This window comes from Callithrix jacchus, chromosome 8 (assembly GCF_049354715.1).
Source record: "Callithrix jacchus isolate 240 chromosome 8, calJac240_pri, whole genome shotgun sequence".
In the NCBI taxonomy this organism is placed as follows: Eukaryota; Metazoa; Chordata; class Mammalia; order Primates; family Cebidae; genus Callithrix; species Callithrix jacchus.
The window spans coordinates 39,605,915-39,620,015 of NC_133509.1; the positions used below are offsets into that span (position 1 = coordinate 39,605,915).

General features: G+C 43.2%; 1 protein-coding gene across 3 annotated transcripts in view; it reads right to left on the minus strand.

Annotated features, from left to right (window-relative positions):
* LOC103795618 (RNA polymerase-associated protein LEO1-like) overlaps positions 1 to 14,101 on the minus strand; it is a 34,964-nt gene that overhangs the window by 13,327 nt on the left and 7,536 nt on the right. The window contains exons 4-9 of one of the 3 annotated variants that reach the window (XM_035259663.3): positions 13,718 to 13,802; positions 12,159 to 12,253; positions 11,130 to 11,264; positions 9,431 to 9,566; positions 7,824 to 8,004; positions 3,718 to 3,888 (exon numbers count right to left, since the gene is read on the minus strand). In XM_035259663.3, coding sequence (XP_035115554.1) covers positions 3,830 to 3,888; positions 7,824 to 8,004; positions 9,431 to 9,566; positions 11,130 to 11,264; positions 12,159 to 12,253; positions 13,718 to 13,802 — 691 coding nt within the window. In that variant the 3' untranslated portion in view covers positions 3,718 to 3,829. Of the gene's footprint in view, positions 1 to 3,717; positions 3,889 to 7,492; positions 8,005 to 9,430; positions 9,567 to 11,129; positions 11,265 to 12,158; positions 12,254 to 13,717; positions 13,803 to 14,101 lie in introns of those variants that run through there. The other 2 variants (XM_035259664.3, XM_017976863.4) reach the window with 2 other exon arrangements.

The following is a 14,101-nucleotide window of genomic DNA, read 5'->3' on the forward strand; positions in this document are numbered from 1 at the left end:
ACTTGGACTTTTTGAAAAAGCACATAATCCCTTTAGTTCCTAAGTTCTAAAATTCATTACTTACATCCTTCTTCAAGAACAAGTTTATCAATTTCCCTGAGTTACTCATTCCTACCTGTTACGGACTGAATGTTTGTATCCATACCCCCTCCACCCTAAATTCACATGTTGAAGCCCTAACCCCCAATGTGATGGTATTTGGAGATGGGGCCTTTGGAAAGTAATTAAGGCTAGATGGGTCACAAGGTTGGGCCCCTTATGATGGTATTTGTGTTTTTGTATGACGAGACAGGAGACTCTCTCCCCCATATGAAGATACAGCAAAATGCCAGCTGTCTGCAAGCCAGGAAGGGAATCCTCACCAGGAGCCAAACCATGATCTTGGACTTCCCAGCCTCTAGGAATGTGAGCAATAAATTTCTGTTATTTAAGCCACCAAGTCTATAGTATATTGTTGGGACAATCTGAGCTGACTATATCCCCATATTATGTTGAACCATGTAAAATTAATTACAATAGTTGACCACTTTTACTCTTAAAAATAGTCATATCATAAGGTTCAACCTAATATCATCAGTACTAGGTCATGTATATAAAATTGAATTTAGTTGACAAATAGGAAAGAGCAGGGTCAGCTGGGCATGGTGGTTCACACCTATAATCCCAGCACTTTGGGAGGCCAAGGCAGGTGGATCACTTGAGGTCAGGAGTTCAAGACCAGCCTGGCCAACATGGTGAAACCCTATCTCTACTGAAAATACAAAAACTAACCAGCTGTGGTGGTGCATAACTGTAGTCCCAGCTACTCAGGAGGCTGAGGCAGGAGAATAGCTTGAACCCAGGAGGTGGAGACTGCAGTGAACCAAGATCATGCCACTGCACTCCAGCTTGGGTGACAGAGAGTCCATCTCAAAAAAAAAAAAAGCAGAGTCTTGTGATACAGTATACTCTGAACCTGATGGGAACTAGTCCTTCTAATGGACTAGAGATGATTTTGCTTTTATAGTAAAGCGAAGACTTAGCAGTCACCTGTATCCATCAATCAAAAGAGAAAACCAGGCCAGGCTTGATGGCTCACGCCTGAAATCAAAGCATTTTAGGGGGGTGAGGTGGGTGGATCACCTGAGGTCAGGAGTTTGAGACCAGCCTGGCCAACATGGCAAAACCCTCTCCCTACTAAAATTACAAAAATTAGCTGGGTGTGGTGGTGTATGCCTGTAATCCCAGCTACTCGGGAGGCTGGGGCATGAGAATCGCTTGAACCTGGGAGGCAGAGGCTGCAATGAGCTGAGATTACTACTGCACTCCAGCCTGGGAGACAGAGCAAGTCTACTAGAAAAGAAAAAAAAAAAAAAAACAGTCTCGGAGGCTCACGCCTGTAATCCCAGCACTTTGGGAGGCTAAGATGGGTGGATCACCTGAGGTCAGGAGTTCGAGACCAGCCTGGCCAACATGGCGAAACCCCATCTCTACTCAAAATACAAAAATTAGCCACAATGGCAGCTGCCTATAATCCCAGCTATTCAGAAGGCTGAGACAGGAGAATCACTTTAGCGTGGGAGGCAGAGGTTGCAGTGAGTCAAGATCGTGCCACTGCACTCGAGCCTGGGCAACAGAGTGAGACTCTGTCTCAAAAAAGAAGAAAACCAGGGAAATGTGTAATGGGTTTGAGGAAACTTAAGGATAAAAGTTAAATAAAGGGCCAGGCACTGTAGCTGACACCAATAATCCCAGCACTTTGGGAGGCCGAGGTGGGCAGATCACGAGGTCAGGAATCTCACCATCCTGGCCAACATGGTGAAATCCTGTCTACTAAAAATACAAAAATTAGCTGGGCCTGATTGCGCATGCCTATAATCCCAGCTACTTAGGAGGCTGAGGCACAAGAGTCACTTGAACTGTACTCCAGCTTGGGCAACAGAGCTAGATGCTGCCTCAAAAAAAAAGTTAAATAAAGTTTTCAAAGTTTTCCTAACTTAGGGAAATATAGAAATTGACCTGGAATCTTTAATGTCATTCTGCTTTCTGAGAATGACTGTTGAGCTTCACATTCATGTACAGGAAGCCTTGATGCAGGGAGGCTCAGGTGCCTGAGTTGTGAGCTGCTCCCTGAGTCTAAGACGACTTGAGTGCCAGGGACTAGCTGTGAGACAACAGCATCCTCCCTATGTCCTCCAAAGCAGTCCAACTAAAAGTGCTCAGCCTGGTGGCACCGCTGCTCTTAGAGTTACCAAATAGAAGGGGAGGCTTGACCATTTGTGAGTCCAAAATTGCCAGACATTTTTTTCGTTCAACTGTTAAGCTTTCCTGCATGGTCTGCAAAGGTTGAGGGCTTGGAGATCCCAGCCCAATTCCCTAGTTCCTGTCCTGTGCAGATACACCAGATCTTCAAAGCCAGCCCCTTAGAAAGAATACCTGATGTTACAATTAAGTTGTGCTAGTACCCTCCATTGTTCTGAATGAGTCTCTCAATTCTGTCAGAAGCCAGTGCTAATTATGAATGTGTTTAATATACAAGCATGAAATTATGCTGTAAAAGTATAAAAGGGAAGGAAATAGAATTGTAAATTGGGGTTTTCAGCATGGTGAAATGGGCTATTTTTTCCCCTTTGATCATTTATAGTTCACAAAACATTTAAAAATATATATCTTAGTATTCAGCTGTCAGAGGTAGAGATATAAACATTGAATTGAAGGATTTATGTGGTTAAATCTAAAGCCCACCCAAGAGAAGAGACTGCCCAAGATAACAGCATTTGTTTGTTCATTCAGTAAATAGTGTTTTAGGTTCTATTGTGTTCCAGCTACTGCAGCAATTACAAAACTAGAAATCAAATCCAGTATTTTGTTTCCCATGGCTCTTTTCCCTAAATGTAATGTGCCTGTTTATCTCACATAGATGTTTTGGGTATCTGTCTCCATAAGGTCACTAAAGTATTTACCTAGCATTGTGATCACTGTGCATGTAATATCCTAATCCCTGTCTCAGAAAAACTTACTTGTGCCAGGTGCAGTGGCTCATGCCTGTAATCCCAGCACTTTGGGAGGCTAAGGCGGGTGGATCATGAGGTCAGGAGATCGAGACCATCCTGGCTAACATGGTGAAACCTCATCTCTACTAAAAATACAAAAACTTAGCCGTGTGTGGTGGCATGTGCCTGTAGTCCCAAGTACTTGGAGGGAGGCTGAGGTAGGAGAATTGCTTTAACCCGGGAGGCGAGGTTGCAGTGAGCCAAGAACGTGCCACTGCACTCCAGTCTGGGTGGCAGAGCCAGACTACATCTCAAAAAAAAAAAACAAAACGAAAAGCTTATTTGTTTACTTAAATAAAAGCGTTGTATAGAGGTCTTAAGCTCTTTAAACCTCAGTTTCCACATCTGTAAAAGGGGTATAACAGCACCTGCCCTAAGGATTAGAAGTGGTCAGGCCCACTTAGCACTGGTTAAGTACCAGGTATCCAGTGAGCTCTCCCTGTGGTACCTGCTCTTCAAGAGCACAATGCTATATGAGAAATGGAATTAATGCCATACTAAGGGGACTACCGAGCACAAGGCCCCAAACCCAGCTAGGCAGGCCAGGGAGGACATCCTAAAGGAGGCCACAACTGAGTCAAGTTTAACACCAGGAATGCACTAAAACCTAAGCCCCTCCCACAGTAAACAGTTCACAAAACAATCCTGTGTGGGAAAAAATGGATTTTCTAAAGTCATGGACTTGCTTTTGAAAACTTTTTATTCACAACTAGGATTATGCAACTCAACTTACTTCAATTAAAACAAGTCATTTCATCATTGTTTTGAAACAAACTTGAATACAATGAGTGCACATTTTAGGTCTTTATATGATCTTCCTCTTCACGCCCTGCTTTCCTCTTTCTGGAAGGTTTACCTGAATAAATATGAGATAAGACATACAATTCAATATAAAATGTTTCCTGAAGTTTTATCTAAAGTGGTTCTGAGCTGACAGGAGCCAGCCCTTCAGGTTAGAACTCAGTTTCTCCACCCTTGGTAGCCAAATGTGTCCCCACAGATACTGTCTAGGTCAGCCAACTGAACTTAGGTTTCCCCTGGGCAGGCTGGAGTACAAGGCGCGATCTTGGCCCACTGCAAACTCTGCCTCCTGGGTTCTAGCAATTCTTCCTCAGCCTCCCAAACAGCTGGGATTACAGGCTTGTGCCACCATGCCCGGCTAATTTTTTGTATTTTTAGTAAAGACAGGGTTTCACCTTCTTGGCCAGACTAGTCTCAAACTTTGACCTCAGGTCATCTGGCCATGTAGGCCTCTCAAAGTGCTGGAATTACATGCGTGAGCCACCCCACCCTGTGAATACTTACTTTTCATTTTATACTGACTATACTGACTGACATTTCTATTGTTTTACTTGAAATATGTTCCCCAGCTTCCCCAGTACTTCACTTCTTTTCTCTCTAAAATTCAGTACAATTGGACCTCCATATCCAAGGATTAAACCAGCCACAGATCAAAAATCTTTGAAAAATTTTTAAATAAGACAGTATAACAACTATTTACATAGCTTTTTCTTTTCTTTTTTTTTTTTTTGAGACAGAGTCTCACTCTTTTGGCCAGGCTGGAGTACAGTGGTATGACCTCAGCTCACTGCAGTCTCCCTCTCCAGGGCTCAGGCAATTCTCCTGCCTCAGCCTCCCGAGTAGCTGGGATTACAGGCGTGTGCCACCACACCTGGCTAATTTTTATATCTTAAGTAGAGATGGGATTTCACCATGTTGGCCAGGCTGGTCTTGAATTTTTGACCTCAGGTAATCCACCCACCTCGGCCTCCCAAAGTGCTGGGATTACAGAATTAAGCCACCGTGCCCAGCCTACACAGCATTTATATTGTATTATAAGTAATCGAGAGAGTATATCTTTTTTTTTTTTTTGAGACAGGGTCTTGCTCTGTCACCCAGGCTGGAGTGCAGTGGCACGATTACGGCTCACTGCAGCCTCAACCTCCTGGGTTCAATTGATCCTCCTGCCTAAGCTTCCTGAGTAGCAGGGACAATTTTTAATTTTTTTTTTTTTAAGAGATGGGAGTCTTAAACTCCTGGGCTCAAATGATCTGCCCACCTCAGCCTCCCAAAGTGCTGGGCCCCCAAAGCACCCATCCTACAAATGATTTAAAGCAGGGATGTACATAGTTTATATGCAAATACGAATTAAACTATCTTATATAAGCAACTTGAGCACTTGTGGATTTTGGTATATTCTGAGTCCTGGAACCAATCCACTGTGCATACTAAGGGACAACTATGTGTGTTGTATAGAGAGGGAAAAAAAATAAATGAACACACAGTGACCACTGTTGTCACTGTGATGGGAGTTTTTGTTGTCTGTATCTCCAGAACAGAGCATGTGTTCAGAAAACATTGAATGAATTAATATGGTCAATGGGCAATACCATAGTGATTCTCTTATATAATTAATAATTAAGACTAGGCATAGTGGGTCACGCCTATAATCCCCACACTTTGGGAAGCTGAGGCAGGCAGATCACTTGAGGCCAGGAGTTTGAGACCAGCCTGGCCAACATGGTGAAACTCTATCTCTATTAAAGATACAAAAAAAAATTAGCCGGGCTTGGTGGTGCATGCCTAAAATTTCAGTTACTCGTGTGGCTGAGGCACAAGAATTGCTTGAAACTGGGAGGCAGAGGTTGCAGTGAGCCAAGATTGTGCCACTACACTCCAGCTGGGCAATATAGCAAGACTATCTCAAAAATAAAAATAAAAGAGAGACTTAAAATTTCTTTTCACCTTTGATCTTATAAAAGGAAAACAAAATATTTTTATAACAAATGAGATAGCCCCTCAACTACTATTGTATTCAAACAATAAAAATACCCAGTTTTAAGCCAAGCACCACAGCTCATGCCTATAATCCCAGTACCAGGGAGGCCAAGGTAGAAGGATTGCTTGAGGCCAGGCTAAGCAATATAGTGAGACCTCATCTCTACAAATCATTTTAAAAATTAGCCAGGCATCATGATGCATGCCTGTCATTCCAACTACTCAGGCGGCTTTGGCAGGAGGATCTCTTGAATCCAGGAGATCGAGGCTGCAGTGATCCATGATCATGCCACTGCATTCCAGCCTGGGCAACAGAACAAGACCCTGTCTTAAAAAAAAAAAAGGCCGCATGGTGGCTTATGCCTGTAATCCCAGTACTTCGGGAGGCCGAGACAGAAAGATCACTTGAGATCAGGAGTTCGAGACCAGCCTGGCCAACATGGTGAAACCCTGTCACTACTAAAAAATACCAAAATTAGGCATGGTGGCGCACGCCTGTAATCCCAGCTACTCAGGATGCTGAGGCAGGAGAATCACATGAACCTGGGAGGTGGAGGTTGCAGTGAGCCAAGATCGTACCATTGCACTCCAGCCTGGGCAACAAAGCAAGACTCCATCTCAAAATAAATAAATTAATTAAATAAAATTTTAAAGACACCCAGTTTCCCACAGTAAATATGGTAGACCACTCCTTGCTTTGCCCACATGAAGCAATTTGTAGTTCTGTAGCCAAGACTTGATATCTCAGGCCCTGCACCTTTCTTTCTTTCTTTTTTTTTTTTTGAGACGGAGTTTCGCTCTTGTTACCCTGGCTGGAGTGCAATGGCGCGATCTCGGCTCACCACAACCTCCGCCTTCTGGGTTCAGGCAATTCTCCTGCCTCAGCATCCTGAGTAGCTGGGATTACAGGCACATGCCACCATGCCCAGCTAATTTTTTGTATTTTTAGTAGAGACAGGGTTTCACCATGTTGACCAGGATGGTCCGATCTCTTGACCTCGTGATCCACCCACCTTGGCCTCCCAAAGTGCTGGGATTACAGGCGTGAGCCACAGCGCCCAGCCCCCTGCACCTTTCTTTACAGGCCTTTCCATCTTCCTAGAGTACCTAACCTGGCCTGTGTGTTGCAAACTTCGGCTCATTCTTCAACACCCAGCAGAGTATTCCCCCTCTATGCAGCCTTTGAAGACCTACCAGAGCACAGGTATCAGACCTTTGGGCAACCCCTAGTCCTACTGCTGCACTGATCTCACTGGATTTCAATCAAGTGTGTAGACAGTTAATTTCTGCCTGCCAGGTCTGTGAGCAATATTCCCAGCAGTTGACTCCTGAGTACGGGGTAAATTCTGAGAATTGAATACATTTGGTCTTACTTCATTACTGAGTTTCTTTGCTCTCACTCATCTTTGAGTCGTATCTTCTGACCCCTGATCACTGTCTGAGGAATAGATTCTGGCTTGTTCCTCTGAAAGCAAAGGTATTTTGGACATGAAACTAACCTTCAAAGATGGTTTATTCCTCAGTGTTTCTTCTGCCAAATATTGTTACTTCCCACTGTACATTTTTCCTGAAGGAGTTAACTTTTTTAAAAGTTTCAGTGGGAAAGTAAGTAGAACTTTCAGACATGCTAAAATGACTAGATTTGAGAGGTTTTGTTCTTAAAGAGGTTATTTGAGCACTTAAATACCTATTCACATCATTTTTAAGAACTATGAAACTTAAATATTGAGTCTTCAATTATACAAACGGGAACTGCCTTTTATACATTTCCCTCCACAACAATATAAATTGTTTAATTGATTTTATTTGGAGAATGCCATATTTTCACAGCTAATCTTTTCTTTGGGAGAGTAGCCCTAAGAAAAACATAAACCCTTTGTACTTTTGTTCTCAGTAAACAGTAGGAAAAGGGGTAAGAGCTCACCAGAGCAAAAGCAGGCACTGTCACCCTGAACTGTGATGAACTGTGATGAACCCTGAAATGATGAACTGTGACTGTCACACCTGACTCACCTTGGAGTTCACCTTGGTAATAGTTTTTAATGGCAGCCAGGCTGAAGGTGTCCTTGCCTTCCTCTTCCACATCATCACTGCCAGGGTCCTGGTAGGAGACACTTGGCCCCTGCTGGTTCTGCTTCTCCTGCAGATGGATTTCCTGAGACTCCTGGTGAGTGGAAGCCCTCAAGCGTTCTTTCTGTAAAGAAGCAAATGGCCGGGCACGGTGGCTCACACCTATAATCCCAACACTTTGGGAGGCTGAGGCGGGTGGATCACGAGGTCAAAAGATCGAGATGATCCTGGTCAACATGGTGAAACCCTGTCTCTACTAAAAATACAAAAATTCGCTGGGCATGGTGGTGCATGCCTGTACTTCCAGCTACTTGGGAGGCTTAGGCAGGAGAATTGCTTGAACCCAGGAGGCAGAGGTTGCAGTGAGCCGAGATCGCACCATTGCACTCCAGTCTGGGTAACGAGCGAAACTCCATCTCAAAAAAAAAAAAAAAAAAAAGCAAATAACCTCTTCAGCCTAAAACAGAAACTACTTTTGTGCCCTCTTGTATATGTTTTCACCATAAAAAAGACATAATGCCTAGTCCAGGATAACAGCTCTCCCATGTGTCTTCGAAGTATCATCTTCCCCATCATACCTCTGTTACTCCACGTGGATCCTTTGGTTTGTAGGTGTGAAGGATATGCATGGGTGAAGAGGCAGAAGGGACCAGGCGCATTGGTTCATGCCTGTAATCCCAGCACTCTGGGAGACCAAGGCAGGCAGATCACTTGCGGTCAGGAGTTCAAGACCAGCCTGAGTAATATGGCGAAACTCCATCTCAACCAAAAAATACAAAAATTAGATGGGCGTGGTGGTGTGAGCCTCTAGTCCCCAGCTACTTGGGAGGCTGAGGCAGGAGAATCGCTTGAATCGAGGAGGCAGAGGTTGCAGTAAGCTGAGATCATACCACTGCACTCCAGTGTGGGCAACAGAGTGAGACTCTGTCTCAGAAAAAAAAGGGGGGGGGGGACAGAAGGGAGCCATGACACTAACCAGCTTGTTTGGCATTGGCACAGTCCTGTCCTCAGAGCTGTGCTGGTGTTCTGTGCTGCCACTCAGCCCAGAGAGAAGCGACTCACCCAAATTGACCCCCTGGAGCAGCAGAGGCTGTTTCTATTCATCCTTGAGCCACAACCACCTGACCTGCCCAGGCTCCACCAAACTCCCATGGCTCCCAGATATTCCTATCCTGACCCCTCAACCCAGAGCTCCCCATAGCTTCAGTGACAGAATGGGGAGGCCTTACAAGGGGACAGTTCTTGAGCCACAAGGTAGACTCCATTTTTTAAATCTACCTGGCATTTCACACATTGTGATTCACAATGTGTGTTTGTGAAAGGTTACATTTTTTAAATATTCAGTTTTCTAGATTTCAGAGTTCTTTGGTACAATCTCACCAACAGCCATTGATAATTACTGTGATTAACTACACACTAAGAAAGTTAAACTGGCTCCCTAATAACTTGAAGAAATAAAACAGCAGTGGCAATAAGAAATGGTGAATTAATGTTCTGGAAAACAGGTCTTACTACTCTGAATGTCCCAGGATAAAGCTTAGCAAACATACCTTCATCACTTCTGTGTGTTGGCCTTCAGGATCACGACTCACCATAGGTAAGATTCTAATTTTCTGTGTCTTTGAACTTCTTTTAGCAAGTGGCAGGGTCACCTTTCTGTATGTAGCACTGTCTGTAGAGTGAGGTCTGCCAGGAAGTGGACAAAAATGTTTCACTGGTTACTAAGAACATTTGGAGGCAATCATACCTTTAGCAAAAACAACTGGGGACGAGGACCTTGCACTCAGCACACAGAGGAAGCAAAACCACAGTTCTTCTTTCTCCAGCCTCCTAAGAAGCTCCTCCCTCTGCCTTACCTCCTGGGGAAAGCTGCCTGGGCTGAAGTGGGGTGCAGTGGAAGTGAGGGGAGGCAGGTGGCAAAGTAAAAGGCTTTTACAAAGAATATCCCCAACTGCAGTCAGAGGAGAAGAGAAGGAATATGAAATCTCAGTTCCCAGAGGGAGGTGCAGATTCCAGAAGGCACAGTTGCAGAACTAGAGATGAGTCTCTTCATCTGGAAAAAACTGGAAGTCAAAGCAAGTAGGCAGGTCACAGTAGCAGCAGGGGCCTTGTAACAGCCCAGGGGATAATACATAGACCAGAAGTCCCGGGCTGGAAAGAAATGTCTTCCTTCCTACAGGAAGGCAGCTTTTAATTAAGTACATCAGAGGGGAGGAGGATGATCCTTAGGGGAGGGTCTCTGGAAGACAGCATGGCTGCAGAGAGATGGGACATCAGGAATGAGATGGTGTCAGGCAGTCAAATTTCCCAGTATCGAGCACAGGGGACAGTGAAAAAAAGCAAGCTCAGAATCACGCATCTTTTAGGATGCTATTCTAGGAGAGATGATTAAGAGACTGGATTGAGCACCACTCACCACTTGTGCCAGGTCTCTGTATGATGTTCCATGTGTTATTTGACTTCATTGATATAACATCCCTGTGCAATAGATGTTGTTATTGCCATTTAATACATAAGGAAGCTGGCAATTAGTGAGATTGTGACCCTTCCTCAAGATTACATAACCTCAGAGCTATCCCAATTTATAGTCTATAAAAAGACCAACAGATTACTGAATATTATTTAGATACTATAACACCCATTCATTTAGGTATTCAATTAAACAGTTTTTTATATACAAAGTTATACAGTCATGACCCCTATCTGATTTTAGAAAACTTTCATGTCCCCCAAAAGAGCGCTTGTCTTTTAAGTACTCCACCTCTGGAGGAAAGCCTACTCCTAATCAACAGTACTGTGTCCAAAGGGAAGGTGTGGAGAAGGGGCCACAACAGTGAGCTTACCTGGCCCTGGCATCTAACTGCTTAGCCACAGGCTGCTGCAGCCTCAGGGGAGGGCAGAGCCCAGCCTGTTGGGTCTGTTGCTGGCACACATCAACAGACCTGGCCAACGTCCCAGGTCAATTTCACTCCAGGGAAAGGACCTGCTGAGCAGCAGAGCTGCAAGGACAAATCCTCCAGGCTTCTTACCAAGTGCACTGATCAATGTGGATTAATATACCTACATTCTGGGTTGTAATCACTCTCCTGGGAATTCTGGTAGTATGAACTGGCTCCCTGAGAAATAGCAGCTTGGAGTAAACTTGAAAAAGGTGTATAAGAACCAGACCATGGTCCAGGGGCGAGTTGTACTATCTCAACTTTATTGCTTTTTAATGGCAAGTAATCATGTGTCAGTGTGAATAGTTACCTAAAGGTAAGTTTGGATTTAAAGACGGCTTGTCCCTGCAGACCAGTGTCTTCTCTTATGAACAGGTGGTTGTAATTGCCAAGCAGTGGGACTTTGTAGACATCAAACACTTCATTGCCTAAATGCAGGGACATGCTGGAAATGAGAAACAGTTCAAATATTAGGGTGGATATTTAATGAGTCCTGTGGCTTCCATTCTGCCCTGTGAGCTTGGCTTAAAATAGTGTGGAACTGCTAGATCCTATCGCATACTGAATTCATAGGAAAAGCAGAAAAGATGCTGTAAATAACCTGTCTCCTTCCAAAGTAAAAAGTAGTAAAAATCTATCCTCTCTTTAACTCAAAATATAATTGTTTTGTAATTTTACAAATCTCTGTCACTTCATTAGCAAAGCAGAAACAAGTTTTCCAAAATATCATTTTGTCATGTTCGATATCTCATCAATGAGAGCTAATTTTAGTCTTTCACATCAGTAAGGTAGATACAATCGCTTTTGTCACATCTTGAGTTCATTTCTGAAGTTCCCACCAGCACAGCTATAAGACCTCCACCCTATTTACTTCTCTCAGGTTTCCTAGGTAATGCCACAGACCTAGACTTTTGTAAATCCTTTAGTGAAAATGACCGCAGACTGGGCACGGTGGCTCACACCTATAATCCCAGCACTTTGGGAGGCTGAGGCGGGCTGATTACCTGAGTTCAGGAGTTCAAGACCAGCCAGGCCAGCATGGTGAACTGTCTCTACTAAAAATACAAAAATTAGGCGTGGTGGCACATACCTATAATTCCAGCTAGTCTGGAGGCTGAGGCAGAATTGCTTGAGCCTGAGAGATGGAGGTTGCCGTGAGCTGAGATCACGCCACTGCACTCCAGCACTCCAGCACTCCAGCATGGCCGACAGAGCAAGACTCTGTCTTAAAAAAAAAAAAAAGAAAAGGACCCCAAAAGAAGGTTCTACAAAGAAAAACCTCACTCATCCGAGGCCTCCCTCTTGGTATGTCAGTATTCTTCAGGCATTTTGTGCTCACCTTCCATCTGACCACTTGACCATCCGAGCATTGCTTTCTTTAATTTTATTTCCTGCTTCATCCCGGCGTATCCTCCATCTTATAGTATTTTCTACCTGGTTCAAAACCCAAAGGCATTGGTTAGTTAAACCAGTTTAACTAACTAAATGTTCTTTCTTCAAGTGATTTGTAATCATGTGTGAAAACTTGATAGGTAATGATAGAATACACTTACAAAAACTAGCTGATGCAGCAAAACTGAAACATACCTGCTACCAATACCTAGATATGTTGGTTAAACTAACCAGGCAATTTCTTAAAATCTTTTCTGAGCTACAGTTCATAGCAACGGAAGTAGGAGCTAAGTAGGATGCAGGCCGGAAGTGTTACCAGACAAGACACACCAAGAGACCCAAAGGAGACAGCATGAGGCTTTGGGTCCACATGAGGTAGAAAGTCAGAATGAGACCTCTGCCACTTGAAGATAGTGGGGCCACTTGAAGACAAACCCAATGAAAGAAGGGCTAAAGACTGCCCCATTTGCCTAGTGAGACAGGGAAGCTCTGTGCATGAAATTACAACTTTTTAAAAAGAATAAACAATCAAAAAATTAAAACATGATGCCAGGCACTGTGGCTCACGCCTGTAATCCTAGCACTTTGGGAGGCTGAGGTGGGTGGATCACCTGCGGTCAGTAGTTCAAGACTAGCCTGGCCATCATGGTGAAACCCCATCTTTGAAATAAATAAATAAATAAAAATAAAATAAAATAAAACATGAGATCAGTGCTTTGCCCTGTTTTTGAGTCTAAATTTATTCTACCCATATGGTAGAGAACTCCAAGTCACAAAAGTAAGAACAACAACAAAAATTGCCTCTGCCCAGTGCTACCACTGAAGCCCCTGTAGAAACTCATAGGAATTCCTTAGCCAGGCATGGTGGTGTGCACCTGTAGTCCCAGCTACTCAAGAGGCTGAGGTGGGAAGATCACTTGAGCGCAGGAGTTTGAGATTAGCCTGGGCAAAACAGCGAGGCCCATCTCAAAATAAACCCCAAAAGTTTTAAATTTAGAAAAAAAAAAAGTTTTAAAGGAAACCCCTTTAAGGAAAAACAACATGCCTGTGAGAGCAGTTGGTAGTGCTTTGCCGTCACAGGCCTTCTTAGAGAGGAACCACCTAATGACAAGATCTCTTTTGTGCATAGTGTGAATATCCATGAGGAGTCAAAACATTCTGTTGTGGGAAATGGCCAGGATCCACCCACTGTAAAATGTGCAGGCAATTCCATATAACTTGTTATGTTGTTATTTATACTGAAGGAGGTAGCTAACAATTTTCAAAAATTTTATCTTGGTATAACTGCAACCAAAAAAGAAAGTGACAATTCCACAGGGATAAAAAAGGGCACATACCTCCTCCCGTAAAAATATTCTGAAAAGATGTTTAATTCCTAGGTCTAAAGAGCTATTGAACGAGAAACATAAGAGGATTTCCCAAGCTCAAGTCTCAAGTTGTCATTCCTGTTTTACTGTAAAAAAGAAAAAACTTAAAAGAAAAAATCAATAAAGTATGGGGTGGTACCTTTAATTTTAACCTGATTCTATCTTCTTCGTCAAGCACTTTCTCATCTTCAAATTCATCTTCATAAAACTGAGGATCAAAAGGTCTAAAAATTGTGTTTTTAATGTCATGTTAGCCATATTTAGTAAGGACTATGATTAATAACTATATTTAATCACCCCTACAATGTGTCACCTTTAAAAATCACAGTAGATAAATAACTTTATATAAACATTCAAAGAAGTATGCAAATTACCAAGCTTTCTTGAAATTTGTTTCTAAAACATATTGCCTGAAATAAAATTCAAATGCAACTAACAATCCAAAATGATATTTGATGAAACATGTCTTCTAAAGTATAGGCAACACACGATCTTCCCATATTTTTTAAGAAAATGTGTTGTG